Below are 16,164 nucleotides of genomic sequence, written 5' to 3'. Positions count from 1 at the left end.
AATTTACAGTGTGAAACCAACCAGCTTTCAAAAGTAGGCTCTTTAAAAGAGAGCAAACAACAAACACTGGGACACACAAAGCACAGCTGTGAGCTGAATTAGGCATAGAGCTGCCAGTTTCTAACATCTGATTAAACTAAGGAGACATGAATGCTTACTGCTCCATGAGCCACGAGGAGCGAGCGAATTTGCCCTTTAGGTGCCCAACCACCCAAGCACCACGTTCGTTCTCTGCTTCACCATGGCCTCGGGACCGACTGTTTAAAAATAAAACGCTTCATTACATACATTATGATTCGTTCTATGAACTACCATGCAGCCATTTAAGTGAATGAGATAGTATTATTACGTCCTAGCATATAATGAAGGTCCATGAAGTACTTCTGAGTTCAAATTAACAAAATCAGAACTTGAAGTGGAGTTTAACATGTTTTGTTTGGTTGTTGTTACATACATGTGCACCCATGTTGGGAAAACTCAGCGTCCAAGTATAAACAGAGAGGTGCCATGGAAGAGGTGAGCCAAAGTGGGCACGGCAGCACCTTCACTTTTTATTTTATTGACTTCTTCCATGTATTCATATTTTTAAGGGGAAACAAAGCCCTATAGCAGTGCTCTCTGCTCCCTATGGATGTGGCCTGTTAGTTCTTCTCTTAGTACAGCTCTGGCCCAACATCAGCCTCTCCTGCTCCCTCATTTCCCTGGGGCCAACGGGGAAGCTGCTCGACAACACAGCGTCACCCAATTTCTCTCTGCACCTTCCCCTTGCTCACAGCACACGGAGCTGGAGAGAGACAGGATTCTTACCAACTGCCTCACACTCAGGGTGCAAAACAGAGAGCCATAACATAAAAGTAAAGTGTGTCAAGCAGCCTGCCTTTCCAAGAGCTTTCATGGAATCATCGTCAGGGAACCAGCACAAGGAATCCTGTTTCCCGTCCCACCAGATCGCGTAAGCAGCTTTCACCATTAAGAGTGACAGAAGAGAAGGTCCTGAAGGAACAATCCCTCTCTTTGGAGACATTTTAAAATAACCTTAGGGGTTTGAAACATCACGAAAATAACAGACTGCAGGCTCCTGATGAAAGCGCCCAACTCACTTTTGATTTGCAGTAAATAAGGCAGAAGAAACAATGTACAAAATGACTTGAGAACCCAGCTGACAAAATGTATCGTTTCTTTTAAAATATTGCTTCTATTTACAAATCTCCTCATGCTAGTTTCTAAAGAGTAAGTCTTGATACAGTGCAATTTTAACCTGAAAGAGGCTTCTTGACCTACTCAGAAGATTGATGTCTTCTTTTTTATAGAACTACTGATAGACTATCTTTGAAAGTTACTATATTAGTAGAATATAATTTCCCCTCCACCATTTAGTTTTCAATAAGTATTTTAACACACGAAATATTTCCATTCTCTCTGCTGCAAAAGAACCCTAAGTATTATTGTAAAGTAATGTCTATTTTCATGCCATAATTTTCATTACATTTTCAGTCAAAAATACATAAACAAGCACCTGGCTCACAGAATGAAAAATGTGGAGTGAGGCCAAAACAAAACCTAAACCTGATTTCATAGGGTGATACATATTGCCTTTTAATCACTTATTTGAAATGAGAACATAAAAAAATTGCCATAATTTTTAAATCAATAAAACATCTCTATATGCTTTCACAGAAATGGATCAGGAAATTACAACCTGGGTTAACCTATAAAACATGTGACCAATAGGTTTATAAAAATACTTTAGTGCGAGTTATAATCTGGACATTTTTGTTGACTAAAGGCTAGTTTAATATATAAAAATTATCTGAAAGTATAAATGTTGCATAATATTTGATGCAGTCTTCATGTATTTGTTCTATTCAAATGGCTAACACCCACCCTTGATTTTTACAAAATTATTTTAAAATTATTACCCTTAACATTTTTTCACCTACTGTTAAGGTAACTGTACTTAAACAGAAATAAAACAGAAAGCCACTGAAAGAACAAAATTTAAAAATCTTTGTGGGGCACCTGAGTGGCTCAGTTGGTTAAGCAGCTGCCGTGGGCTCAGGTCATGATCCCAGGGTCCTATGGGATCGGGCTCCCAGCTCAGCGGGGAGTCTGCTTCTCCCTCTCCCCCTCCCTTGCTTCTGTTCCCTCTCTCTCTCAAATAAATAAATACAATCTTTAAAAAAATTTTAAAAATACAAATCTTTGTAATTTTGTGGGTTTAGAAGCTGGGTGTGGCAAGAGTTGGTATTAAACAAAATACTTCGTGAAATAAAAATATACGTATCTCTGTGAAAAACACAAAGAACATTAAATGCACAGATATACTGATCAGAGTTGTATAAAAAAAATAACATCAGTTATATAAAATTCTACTGGGTAATTTTTAAACCTCTAGAAACTGTTACTAGTTTTGTTGGCTATCCAATGGAATTTTACTCTGTACTATATGCAGAAACTAAAATTTAACTAAGAAACAAATACAAATTAAGTACCTGACAAAAAATATATTTGATTAAAAAATCCATGTATTCATAACATGTATGTTTTGATCTATTTTGGATATTTAGGTATTACTGCCTGAAAAAAAATTTGTTTAAGAATTTTATATATTTATTTGACACAGAGAGAGAAAGAGCACAAGCAGGGGGAGCAGCAGGCAGAGGAAGGGGGAGAAGGAGGCTCCTCGCTGAGCAGGGAGACCGATGAGGGGGCTCTATCCCGGGAGCCTGGGGTCATGACCCGAGCCAAAGGCAGACGCCTAACTGACTGAGCCACCCAGGCACCCCTTGATATTTTCAATACTTATTGAAAATACAGAGTCCAAACTCTGAATGAAATATGTAAATGTATGTAAAGTGTATGACTGTAATATGTAAAATATGTTGATATGTAAAGATGTATGTATGTATGTCTCTATTTAATATGTAAATATATGACTCTAAAAGGCAAGAGTCCTGTTAGGTCTAAATTGTAATCTCTTAGTGGCATATTATAAAATATTTAGAGAATACACATTTTCAGTCTGTGAAGTACAAACATGGATTAATTGCTAGGAACACTACTTGCATACAGTTTCTAACACATTTTCAAAGAGACTTATACTGGATTGAGGGATATGTGTAACCCTCATGACTTCGAAGCTGATAATATCAACTTAAATAGCTGAGCTGCACTGGAGGAAATGTGTCAGAACTCTACACTGAAAATCAAAGAGTGCGTTATTGAGTGTATTTGGTGCCAAGCATAGTTGCATGGCTAATTCAGTCTGCATAGTTAAACTTTGATATAAATAGGCTTTCAATAAAAATACACTGAGAAAATATACCCTACAGTAATGACACAGGACAGCAATCTATATTCAAATGCTTATGCCCACAAGGATAATCATATTTTCCCAAGTTTGGGCAGACAAACATTGGAGATGGCCCACACATTCATCCCTTAATCCTGATGGTTCTCCCAAAGAGGAATGCTGGCTTTTTTTTTTTTTTTTTAAAGATTTTATTTATTTATTTGAGAGAGAGAATGAGATAGAGCATGAGAGGGGGGAGGGTTAGAGGGAGAAGCAGGCTCCTCGCTGAGCAGGGAACCCTATGCGGGACTCGATCCCGGGACTCCAGGATCATGACCTGAGCCGAAGGCAGTCGCTTAACCAACTGAGACACCCAGGCGCCCGAGGAATGCTGGCTTCTTTTAAGAGGAGAGTCACTGGCAAAGCTTAGAAACAAATGACTTCATTTCTCACCCTTGACTCGACGGCTTTGCTTTGCCTCCCCCAGAAACAGCCTTTTTTTTTTTTTTTAAGATTTTATTTATTTGAGAGAGAGAGAGAGAGAACACAAGAGGGGGAGAGCGGGAGAGGGAGAAGCAGACTCCCCACTGAGCAGGGAGCCCGATGCGGGACTCGATCCCGGGACTCCAGAATCATGACCTGAGCCGAAGGCAGCCACTTAACCAACTGAGCCACCCAGGCGCCCAGAAACAGCCTCTTAAAACATCTGTGGCAAGGACCTGCATGTGGCCTCTCTGAGCTGTGAAGGTGACAGACGTTAAGATTATGGGGACTCGAATCCTACAGTTGAGCAAGGAACTGAATTCTGTCAACCACCACAGGAACGTGGGATATGACACTGCACTCCAGAAAGGCTGCTGCAGTCCTGGAGACATCTCGAGCAGCAGAGCCAGCTGAATCGTACCTGGACTCCTGCCTCACAGAAAACGTGAGATACATGTTTTATACCTGAACCTCTGTTTCTTTTTATCTGAACCTCTACATTCAACATACAATTTCCATTTCCTTTGGAAAGTGAGTAAAATTAGAGGGAGACACAAATGTGCTGTATTTTATGTATTACTCTATATTCACATAGCATTTCACTATTTAAAAGGTACCGTGAGGGGTGCCTGGGTGGTGCAGTTGGTTGAGTATCTGAGTCTTGGATTCGGCTCAGGTTGTGATCTCAGGGTTATGAGGTCAAACCCCACTTTGAGCTCTGCGCTCGGCATGGAGTCTGCTTGAGATTCTCTCTCTCCCTCTGCCCCTCCCATTTGTGCTATCTCTCTATCTCTGAAATAAATAAGTCTTAAAAAAAAATGGTACTGTGAACTTCTGCAAGGATACCAGCAGGGGCATTCATTCTGTTCTCTGTAAATTCTCCCAGAAAAATAGATGGATTGACTGGGAATGCAAAACCAAAAGCTCACTGACCACACTTAGAGCAAAACTGGCTGTTGAGACCTCTCCATGAGTCCTCGGGTATGAGCAGGTGTGGATGAACTACCATGAGCTATAAACCACATAGGGTATTAGTATCTTGCAGAGAGAAGCAACCAGGTTTTGATACACCTGAGAAAAAAAGAACTCTCAAATTTCCAAGTGCTCCCTGAGAGCGTAGCATCACTTTAGAACATCAACTGAGCCTGGAGGAATTTCTGCTGAGTCAATCTGTGGGTGACTGCAAGAGGTCTGTGGGAAGGATGAAGCTCTATGAACCCTCAAAAGTCACCAGCCCACCTCCCTTCCAAGAAGAAACTGCTGAAATGAGAATACCATTTGCCTAAGAAAAAGATAAAGGAGATCAGAGAAAAAGCAATATCCTGATAAAAGATAAAGAGATGATAGTCAGGAGAAGCATTTTTAGACACTTCTCCATGTTTTTTTTTTTTTTAACACTTCATAAAACAAAACAGAATGGTGAGTTCCAGAACATGAAAGTACTAGACATCTATTCTGATACACACTTCCCTTTTAAAAGTTCAGGAAAACTAATTTTATATAAAAATGAGCAACAGAGAAAGATCCCAGCTAAATCCAGTACAATGTTCTTGTAAGAAAAAAGAATAAGGAACAGAATAACATTTACCACAGACAACGAAGGTCAAAAAAAAAAAAAAAAAAAGCCACAAAAACAAATTAGAACCAACCATAATTATTTCAATAGAATTTAGAAGAAATTAAGAAAATGACAGAAGAAATAAATCATAAACAAAATTAGAAAAACTCAAAAATGAGATGATCGAAGTCAGGAAGGACTTTAAAATAAAAAGGATATAGTGTCCTTCCTCATCTCTTTGGTTTAAAATCTAATTTGTCTAATGTAAGGATTGCCACCCCAGCTTTCTTTTGGTGTCCATTAGCATGGTAAATGGTTTTCCATGCCCTCACTTTCAATCTGGAGGTGTCTTTGGGTCTAAAATGAGTCTCCTGCAGACAGCATATTGATGGGTCTTGTATTTTTATCCAATCTGATAGCCTGTGTCTTTTGATTAGGGCATTTAGCCCATTTACATTCAGGGTAACTATTGAAAGATAGGAATTTAGTGCCATTGTATTGCCTGTAAGGTGACTGTTACTGTATATTGTCTGTGTTCCTTTCTGGTCTATGTTACTTTTAGGCTCTCTCTTTGCTTAGAGGACCCCTTTCAATATTTCTTGCAGGGCTGGCTTCGTGTTTGCAAATTCCTTTAGTTTTTGTTTGTCCTGGAAGCTTTTTATCTCTCCTGCTATTTTCAATGGCAGCCTAGCTGGATACAGTATTCTTGGCTGCATATTTTTCTCATTTAGTGCTCTGAATAGATCCTGCCAGTCCTTTCTGGCCTGCCAGGTCTCTGTGGACAGGTCTGTTGCCAATCTGATGTTTCTACCATTGTAGGTTACAGACCTCTTGTCCTGAGCTGCTTTCAGGATTTTCTCTTTGTCTCTGAGACTTGTAAGTTTTACTATCAGATGTTGGGGTGTTGACCTATTTTTATTGATTTTGAGGGGGGTGCTCTGTGCCTCCTGGATTTTGATGCCTGTTTCCTTTCCCAAATTAGGGAAGTTCCCTGCTATAATTTGCTCCATATACCTTCTGCCCCTCTCTCTCTTTCTTCTTCTTCTGGGATCCCAAAATATTGTTTCGTCTTATGGTATCACTTATCTCTCGAATTCTGCCCTCGTGATCCAGTAGTTGTTTATCTCTCTTTCTCAGCTTCTTTATTTTCCATCATTTGGTCTTCTATATCACTAATTCTCTCTTCTGCCTCATTTATCCTAGCAGTTAGAGCCTCCATTTTTGATTACACCTCATTAATAGCCTTTTTGATTTCAACTTGGTTAGATTTTAGTTCTTTTATTTCTCCAGAAAGGGTTTCTCTAATATCTTCCGTGCTTTTTTCAAGCCCAGCTAGTATCTCTAAAATCATCATTCTGAACTCTAGTTCCAACATCTTACTAATGTCTGTATTGATTAGGTCCCTGGCAGTCAGTACTGCCTCTTATTTTTTTTTTAGGTGATTTTTTCTGTCTTGTTATTTTGTTCTGAGGAGAATAGATGAATGAGAGAATAAAATGCTAACAGGGTAACAATGACCCCAGAAAAATATACACTAAACAAATCAGAAGAGACCTGAAACCAGGGGAAAAGAAAGGGAATGAAAGAAAAAAGAAAAAAGAAAAAGATTAAAAAAAAAAAAGGAATATGATCAAATATGATCAGGCTGGTGCATAGATCAGTGCCACACACTAGATTTCGGGCGTATTTTGGTCTGTTAGAAGAAAGTGATTCCCAAAATTTTAAAGAAAGAAAAACTTATATATGTACAAAAATGAGGGTAAACACGATGAAGGGATGGAATATGACTGTAAAGATGAAAATTATAAAAGATTTTATAAAAGAAATTGATAAGAAGTTGGTTGAAAAAAGAAAGAAGAGGAATTAAAAAAAAAAAAGGGAGAGAATGTGATCAGGCAGGAGACTAGAACAAAGCCATACACTAGAGATTTAAGGTATATTTTGGTCTGTTAGAAGAAACTGTATCCCAAAATTTTAAAGACAGAACAACTTATACCAAAAATAAGGTTAACTACTATGAAGAGATAGAATATGACTCTAAAAATGAAAAATAAAAAAGATTTTTTAATTTTTATTTATTTGACAAAGAGAGAGACAGCGAGAGAGGGAACACAAGCAGGGAGAGTGGGAGAGGGAGAAGCAGGCTTCCCGCGGAACAGGGAGCCCAATGCGGGGCTCAATCCCAGGATCCCAGGATCATGACCTGAGCCGAAGGCAGACGCTTAATGACTGAGCCACCCAGGCGCCCCAATAAAAAAGGTTTTTAAAAAAGGGATTGATAAGATGTTGGTTGAAAAAGGGAAAAAGAAAAATTCAAAAAAAAAAAAAAAAAGAAAAAGAAAATTTAAAAAATTAACTTTGAAAGACTAAAGAATCATGGGAAAAAAAGCCATGAAGGAAAAACAATTTTAAAACTGAAGACTAAACTAGAAGGGACATATTAGAAAAAGTACCCCAAGAGTTTATGCCCTATGTGAAAAAAAAAAGGTGAAAATAAAAACAAAAAATAAAAATAAAATAAAGGATTTGACCTGGGTACTTGTAAGAAAGGGGTCTTCCATTTGTGAAAATGATCTAGCCATTTATTTGCATGCTGTATACTTCTTGTATTTATATTATACTCCAATAAAAAATTAAAAATAATGCAATGTGAAAGAGAGAAAAGTGATTCAAAAGAAAGTTGGCTTTAATCTTTGACGCCAGAAGACCACAGTTTGCATGCAGATTTTACTGATACTCCTCTCATAAATGCCTCCAAAGACTTCCTAGGTCCAATGACACTTTGACTCTTCAAAACTTCTAACTTTGGTGATCACTTCTTTATTTTTGTGCTATCTCATTCTGATTTTCCTTCTAAACTTCCTTGTCACTCCTTTCTAATCTCCTCTGTGGGTTCTTCTTCCTCCACCAGGTTTTCTATTCTTTTTTTAAAGATTTATTTTATTTATTTGAGAGGGAGAGAGCAAGTGAGCACATGCACAAGCAGGGGGAGGGGCAGAGAAAGAGAATCTCAAGCAGACTCCCTGCTGAGCACAGGGCCCAATGTGGGGCTGGATCTCACAATGCTGAGATCATGACCTGAGATGAAATCAAGAGTCAGATGTTTAATGGACTGTGCCACCCAGGCCTCCTTTTTTTTTTAAAAAAAGATTTATTTGTTTGAGAGACAGAGAGAGACAGAGAGAAAGCGTGTCTTCCTCCAACAGCCTTTCAAGTTTTGGTGTTTCTGGGCTCCATATTTAGCTATTTTCCCTTTTTAAAACTCAAATTATCTTCTTAGCCAATGATATCATGCCTAAAGATTTCAGCTTTCACACACACACACACACACACACACACACACACACTTAATTCTCAAAACTGTATTTCTACCTCAGGTCTCTCTCCTGAAAAAATAGCCCTTTATATCCAACTGTTGATGAGATCTCTCTACTAAATATCCCATAACCCCCTCTCAGCAAACTTACTTCCCACCCGGCCCTCATTATCTGCAAGAAGTGGCCATATCCTGTTACTTGATAACTAATTTTTCTCTATCTGCTAGCCTAAGAAAAACTTTCTTTGAACGCTCCTACAGTTTTTATATCTTTCCCTTTTTTTTTCCCCCTTAACAATTTTATTTCTGGATTAAATAGGCAGTTTTTATTTGGTCTTTATTTGGTCACTATTTGGTCTTTATTTGGTCACTATTCAGTCACTTCTTAATCTCTGACATTCTAATTACTCATTCCTTTAGCAAAACTGCCCTCTCTGTAGCATGGATGTTGTCTATCATTTTATAATATTTTTTATCCTATTTCAAGTGATTATAAATTTTTGTACTAACCTGATTTGCCTTATACTACTCTGTCTGCTCAGTCTCTATTTACACTGATACTCCCTAGACATGCACTGCCACCTAAATAACGGAATTTTCCAAGCATGTGGATAAAGGGAGAGGCAGAGAGAGAAGGAATAAGAGAGGGGTAGATGGAGGTGGGGGAAGAAGGAGAAAGAGACAGGAGACTCATCCAGGGACAAATAACTACCCAGGATTCAATAATTCAACTTATTCTGATAACACCCTCTCCCAGCATGCAGATAAATTTTTCAAATAACTATACACAGAAATGAAGAAGTTATAACTGAGAAATACTGAGCATATTTTTATGTGTTCACGAAACCTATTCTGCCTCTTGAGCTCCCTCTTGCTTTTCTTCTCAATCATCAAGAAATAAAATTGGAATTGTTTTTTAATTCCCTTTAGTCAGCAACTTCCAATAAAATGTTGGTATATAACTTCCCCTGCTGAGCAGTTTCTCACATCAGTTCCACACTTCCTTTCCTTTGCTATTGTGATAATACTATTAAATATCCTCATGATCTTGCAGAGTCCTGTAATCACCTTCTTTAATTTCCCTCTGCCTTTCATCTCTCTCTGCTTGAATCAATCCTAAATATTACTCGTGTCATGTCATTCAGCCTGCTCAAATTCCTTCATCTTCTCTATGCTGTCTTTAGAAGTAACTATAAAATGCCACTGTCTAAGCATTAAAATCCTATGCCAATTTGCCTCAGTTTTATCTTCTGATGTTCCCCCAACCAACCCGACTAACGTCCACAAACCTATCCCATATGTGCCTGCATCTGTGTTTTTTAAACTAAGCATTTTCCTTGCCTATAATAATGTGTAACTTCTCATTCTCTCATAAAAAATGTTATCAAGCCTCCACATGGAGATTTGGGAATAAATATTTCAATATTCTTATTATCCCATTATCCACGATTTCCTTTCATGACACATGCAGATTTTTTTCCAAAATGCATTTTCTTTTTTTTGTTTTTTTTTAAAGATTTTATTTATTTATTTGAGAGAGAATGAGAGAGAGCGAGTACATGAGAGGGGGGAGGGTCCGAGGGAGAAGCAGACTCCCTGCCGAGCAGGGAGCCCGATGCGGGACTCGATCCAGGGACTCCAGGATCATGACCTAAGCCAAAGGCAGTCGCCTAACCAACTGAGCCACCCAGGCGCCCCAAAATGCATTTTCAATCATATTGATACTTAGATAATTACATGAGAAAAATTTTCTATATCATGTACGAGGATGAATTACACATAGTTCCACTTCTACCAATGACAATCAGCTTGTCTGGACTCTCACACAGATAATGATGATAAACTAGTAATTTCTTAAAAAATTATTTAAAAAAAAATGGAGATCAGTTAAGAGCAAAGACTAGAGAGTTTTTCACTCAAGGAAATCCCCTAACCCATATGGTGAGGAATGGCTAGAACTCAAGCAGAAAACTATAGAGTTACTAGCTTGGAAAGTCAGAGAACAGAGACTTAAAAGTACCAGGGCAGCTGAAATGCAAGAGGAGATACCCAGAAATGGAGGGAGGCACCCTCAACTGCATGTATACATTCTTTCCCAAATCCTTGGCTGACACCTGACTGCATGTGCAAGCAGAGCATAAAAAGCACTGTCTGGAAAGTTGAAAGAGGTTTTTGGCTGCCGCCCATCACAAGAGATTTTTGAGTTTGAGTCCAGACAAGTAAGCTGCTTGCTAGAAAAAAAATCAACTCTCTTTAAAAGATAATCAAGTCCACAGTCTTGAAAACATATGATCCATAATGTCTGGTACACAGTAAAAATTACTAGACATGCAAAGAAATAAGAAAATATGATCTATAGTCAAGAGGGAAAAGCAATCATGTAAACTTACCTTAAGTTGACCCAGATGTTAAAACTAGCACATAGGGATTTTAAAACAGCTGTTAAAAATATGTTCAAGGGCTTAAAGAAAAATATAGTCACGATGAATTAAAAATATGGGAAATGCTCATTAAAGCAATGAAATATAAACAAAACGGAAGTTTTAGCCCTGCAAAGTACATTATCTGTACTGACCATTACTGGGGTGGGCTTAACAGCGTACTGGAGATATCAGAGGAAAGGATTAATAAACTTGAAAATAAATGGATAGAACTTATCCAATTTGAAAAGCAGAGAAAACAAAGACTGAATAAAAAGGAGCAAAATCTCAGTGACTTGTGGCATAATGCCATACACACACTAGCTCATGCACATGCGCGTGTGCACATACCAACTCTCAGAGAGGAGGGCATGGAACAATATTATCTGAAATAATAATGGCCAAACATTTGCCAAATGTGATGCAAAACATAAGCTTTTGTATCTAAAAATCTCAGTATTTCAAGAAATATAAATATCATTCTCCCCCCCCCCCACCACCACACACAACTGGCACACTATGAAAAAGTGCTGAAAGCCAAACACGAAGAGAAAATCTTGAAGGGTAAAGCGATTCCAAACAGGGTAATATCAGTATGTACGAAACCTGAATATACATCAGAAAGCGATTAGAAGACAATAAAGTATTTCTGAAATGCTGAAAGAAAACAAAAACAAAAACAAAAACAAAAAAACCTTGTGAACCCCAAATTTTATATCCAGGGACAATACCCCTCAGAAATAAAAATGAAATCAAGGCATTTTCAGATAAATGAAAACTGAGAGGATCTGTTGCCAAAAGATCTGCTTCACAAAATGTGTATATTCTGGCTTCCCATATAGGTATACATGTCTGTCTGTATACTTTGCATACATGTAAATATTCTGACCTTGCTCTGGGCTGATTTGCCTTACACATCTCTTTTTGAAGTTCTTCCAGATCAACTGTATTGATTCTTTAAAATAATTCAGTGAGTACACTCGATGTGTTTGTGTATGCTCCTTAGCTTTAATCTACAAGTAGAGGTGGTTAGTTAACATTTAAAATATGCTAATCAAAAATCCTGCCTATAAGGACACTTAGCAGCTGAAGTACCTCAATCAGGGGTGCTCTCAAGAGGCAGCTAAACTAAGCCCTTCAGATATTACTAATTATATGCACACCTGAGTGTTAACTAGTGTAAGGGATATCAAACATGATTTTTCACCAGTGAAATGAATGTTATTCTTTATATGTGGTGGCTGAAAATATTTTAGGGTCACTGCTGCCCTTTCATAAACAGAGTATAAGAATCAAGAGACTGTAGCTGTTTCACTACAGAGTATCTAGAGGTCTGTTTTATTTTTTTTTAAGATTTTATTTATTTGAGAGCGCAAGAGAGAGAGCACACGATGGGGCAGGGGAGGGGGGTCAGAGGGAGAAGCAGACTCCAGTGGAGCAGGGAGACTGATGTGGGGCTGGATCCCAGGACCCTGAGATCAAGACCTGAGCCGAAGGCAGGTGCTTAACCAACTGAGCCACCCAAGCACCCCTAGATGTCTGTTTTATCTGTATCCCATCTTCCTGTAGGATTCTGCCTTCTGACATAAAAAAAAAAAAAGGTAGCAGGTAATATTTTTTTAATTGATCTTCAAGCCTGCATTTTAGTCAATGTTTTATGTGTGACAGAATTCAGTTGAGATTTGCTCTCTTCTCTTCGGGATCTGTTTTCTTTATGCTGATCACCTTGTAGTGGGGTCTAGGACATATAGCTTTCACCTACTAATATTTAACTTCAGTCAGTTTTATCCACCCCATCCCCCAACTCCAGCTCCCTCACCTCACCTGTCTAAAAAAAGAGTAGTTGCAAAATCAGTAAGTCTTTGCATATCCTCTGTAAAATACTATATGTAGTAGTATTGCTTATATAAATTTATTTCTAAATATATTTATATGTACATTCTAGTTCGGTGGTTACATTAATAAAATTTATGTAAGAACACAACAGAGAATACAGTTTGATATGAAGAATTATTTTTAAGTGCACAATTAAGTGAATGAAGCTGTTCAGAGAATGAATACATAAAATGAATGATTCAGAGGTTTTAGAGCTGATAAGGATTTTAAAGGTCCGGAGAAATCTTTTCTCTGACTTGAGAAAACTTCATCATATATCACAAATGCTCTTCTTTTTCACCAAAGAAAATGCCACAACCTTTCTTTAAAAAAAAAAAAAAAATGTTCTTTTAAGCATGACTTTTATTGACATGAATGAAATTAATTATCTTACTTCCAAATGGTATCCAACCCTGATGAAGGCACAAAGTGGGTCAAAAGCTCCAGTACCACAGGTCAGAAGGTGTGTCCTATTATAGTGATGCAAAACCCGAACATAATTTGCACATTCACTCTAAAGCAGAAAAACAGAAAGAAGAAATTGGGTAATGTTAAAAAAAAAAAAAAAAGTTTAGTCCTTTTTTTGATTTCTGTTTTCCCTAACCCCACAAATCTCATGTTCAAGACTCTCTTGGCTAGAGGAGGCAAGAAACAGCGGAAGAATAGACTGGTTGACCGATGCACATTTTAGCCTCACCACATGAATTACACCTATAATGGGATTGTATCATTTTTCAGGTATTCTAGCACATAACTGGGGAGTAAAAAAAAGTACTGTTCAGAAATTTATTCAAACAAAGATTTGCATGGTGATATGCATGTTCCACTAAGTAATTAAGTTATTCCCAATGCTATTTTTTTTTCATGTACATATAAACAAATGAATCACACAAAGTCAGAAAACCAATAATTAGAGATGGCTTCGCTATCCTTAAAGAAACATATGTAGACTTTAAGGCATTACAGAATTTTGATGTTTGGAAAAATAAGTCCTATCTTCAAATTCATAAATTCATGCAAAGCACTTTCATAGAGAATTTTCAAATAAATACATAGAAAGCTAACCAAGAGAAATAACATTTTACACCTATTACTATAAGACTGCTGTGTAGGAATCAGCAAAATTTTTTTTTATGAAGGACCAGGGAGTAATATATTTAGTTCGAATGGCCAACTGGTCTCTGTCTCAACAAATTACCTCTGTGAATATGGCATGAAAGCAGTCATAGACAATCCAAAAATGAATGTGTGCAGCTAGCTTCCAATAAAACTTTATTTACAAAAATATATGGCAGGCCACATTTGGCTGAGGGGCTCTAGTCTGCCTACATTGGGATTCAACTAGAACTTTTTTGAGGACAGAATATTTATTTTACACTTCTTCGTATTCCCTGGTTAATTAAACACAGTCCCAAATATATATTATATGCTTAACAAATCTTACTATATAAATCACTAGGTGAGTTTTATGATCAATATGCTAAATGAAAAATGTTTAAAACTGCTCAAACCAACTTGTCTAAATTAATTCTAGCAAACACCTTCCTGGTAAATTAGGTATTTCTGTTTCATTTAAAATAAATTACAAAATACTAAACTCTTTTAATGCTAAGTGTTACTCTGAAATCAATACATGCAGTAGACAGTAAATATAATGTTTTATAAGGGCAGATTATGACTTTTAAAATCTCTCACAGAACAGTATTGGGTGAAAAAGCCACCAGAACCATCTGACCAGAAGTGATTCAGATTATAGCATTCCCTTGTTCAGAATGAGCAATGTACTACTAACCTGATTATCCAGAGCACGTAGATATATTTTCTTCAATTTCCCACTCACGTAGAATTTATTCTCAGGGTGACCCATACCACTGGAAAAATCTGATCATTCAGGCATGGGGAAAATATTCTATTCTCCTATCACTATAAGCACCTGCTTTTCATCTCATGAAACACTGTCACACCTAGAATGAGCAGATTAGACTACATTTTGGGTCTGCTGGGCTTAGGTTGACACAGCCTAAGCGTGTGTCTGATTAGTCAGCATCATGCTGTGGACTGAGGCAGCAAGACTCACTCCTTGGCTGTGAGCCAGTTGCTACAGAGACTCAGAACTTGGTATAACGTGTGTTAGTCTTTTACATGGTATTTTTTTCTCACTAAAAAAAGAAAAAAAAAAAAAAAAAGGACGAGTTAACTTTCAAAAGGAGACGTGCATGCCTTCCCCCAAAGCTGTGTCTTGTGTCATCAGAGTGACTCCTAGCACACGAAAGTCCCTTCGTGCGTATTTTCATGGGCTCGGAAGTGGGTCAGAGCTGCCACTCCTACACAACCTGGTGCCCCGCAGGGAAGTTACGGAGACCGAAGATCGATTCTTCCAGAAGGAAAGACCCTAAACCCATCGTGGGGTAGCATGCTTACTGCCTTTGCCTTCTCCTTTCTGTTTGTTTTTCTCTCCATTTGTTTCTTCATTTGGTTCTACTTTACTGATCAAAGAAAAATGAAATCTCACAAAGAATACGCTTAGCTTTCCCTTGAATTAAAAATTTACTTGAAATTTTTTTTTCACATATATAGGAAATAAGCATTAGAAGAAATTCATAAATCTGAGTTGATAAATATGTAATAAAACCAAAACCAAGATCTAGAGGCACCTCAGCTCCCTTTACTCTAACTTCACATTGAAATCAACTTATAATGATCTCCGTACAATGTTTATTTCTGTTTGGATATGTGTATATATATTTTTTTCTTCCTGAATGAACTGCATATACACCTTTGGGAGCAAATAAGAGGTTAGGGAGTCAGTCCCTTGTGACTGACCAGGGATAGAATTGATGAGGTGTTTAATTTACAATGAGTAATACTTACCACATCTTTTCCTTTCATTATGCATTCTTCTATTTTTAGTGCTGTACTAGGCCAGTGTATCTGAAATAAAAGATAATGTACTATTATGCAAATGCAAATACAAAATTAAACCACACTGAAAAACCATTTCATTTTTGCTGTGTTCCCAACACCTTTTCATTTTGTTCCATTTCCTGAGAAGATAAATCAAGACTTTATCTCCTTTATATTATTATCTGCCTAATGAAGACACTTACATTTGAGCTTTTATTTCATGCGAAAACTTAGTTGTTGTTTTTTTTTTTAAATCTTTCTGAATGCTCCCTCAAGACTCAGCCCTTCAGAGGTCACCCACGTTTCCAGCAGCCGT

The 16,164-nt window shown here is 37.5% G+C and overlaps 1 protein-coding gene across 1 annotated transcript in view; it reads right to left on the bottom strand.

The window, feature by feature from the left end:
* The window catches only part of SEMA3E (semaphorin 3E), a 246,543-nt gene that overhangs the window by 74,783 nt on the left and 155,596 nt on the right, over nt 1–16,164 (bottom strand). The window contains exons 3-4 of the mRNA XM_045864795.3: nt 15,816–15,875; nt 13,339–13,458 (exon numbers count right to left, since the gene is read on the bottom strand). Of these exons, the coding sequence (XP_045720751.1) occupies nt 13,339–13,458; nt 15,816–15,875 (180 nt within the window). The remainder of the gene's footprint in view (nt 1–13,338; nt 13,459–15,815; nt 15,876–16,164) is intronic.

The sequence above is a fragment of the Mirounga angustirostris genome, unplaced genomic scaffold, assembly GCF_029215605.1.
Source record: "Mirounga angustirostris isolate CCGP_5_RB_7025 unplaced genomic scaffold, mMirAng1.0.hap1 SCAF_12, whole genome shotgun sequence".
NCBI classification, from domain to species: Eukaryota; Metazoa; Chordata; class Mammalia; order Carnivora; family Phocidae; genus Mirounga; species Mirounga angustirostris.
The sequence above is the reverse complement of the archived record's forward strand: the minus strand, read 5'-3'. Positions and strand labels throughout refer to the sequence as shown.